The 362-nt window shown below is 68.0% G+C and overlaps 1 protein-coding gene across 1 annotated transcript; it reads right to left on the reverse strand.

Annotated features, from left to right (window-relative positions):
- Positions 1-27: 27 nt before the first annotated feature.
- PAM16 (presequence translocase-associated motor 16 homolog (S. cerevisiae)) lies at positions 28-167 on the reverse strand (the record flags this gene model as incomplete). Its single annotated transcript, XM_010149143.1, has 1 exon — positions 28-167. A coding segment is annotated over one exon (140 nt), but the record flags the coding sequence as incomplete, so codon positions are not given.
- Between the last annotated feature and the right edge of the window lie 195 nt (positions 168-362).

Here is a 362-nt window from a genome sequence, read left to right on the forward strand (position 1 = left end):
CCCTCCCGGCTCCCGGGGAGCCTCTACCTTCTGAATCTCCTCCGGGTTGATGTTCGAGACGTTGAGAATCTGCTGAGCTTCCTGGAGACTGATGCCAATGATCCTGGAAGCAGCGGCGGACTGGGGCCTCTCCGAGCGTCCTCGTGCGTCTGCTGCTGCACGGCTCGCTGCCCGGGGACATTGAGGGCGTGAGTCCCCCTGGTGCTGCCCCCTCAGGGACCCCCAGGCCTTGGGCGAGGACCGGGCCACAAAGCCGGCAGGTTCTGAGGTGCTCAGATCCCACCTTCGCCCCTCTGCCCTCCCGCTGCCTGCGGGGTGACCCGGATGAGGTCCCCAGCGGGGGCGGGGGCAGGAGGGAACCT

The sequence above is a fragment of the Eurypyga helias genome, unplaced genomic scaffold (genome assembly GCF_000690775.1).
Source record: "Eurypyga helias isolate BGI_N326 unplaced genomic scaffold, ASM69077v1 scaffold22110, whole genome shotgun sequence".
NCBI lineage: Eukaryota > Metazoa > Chordata > Aves > Eurypygiformes > Eurypygidae > Eurypyga > Eurypyga helias.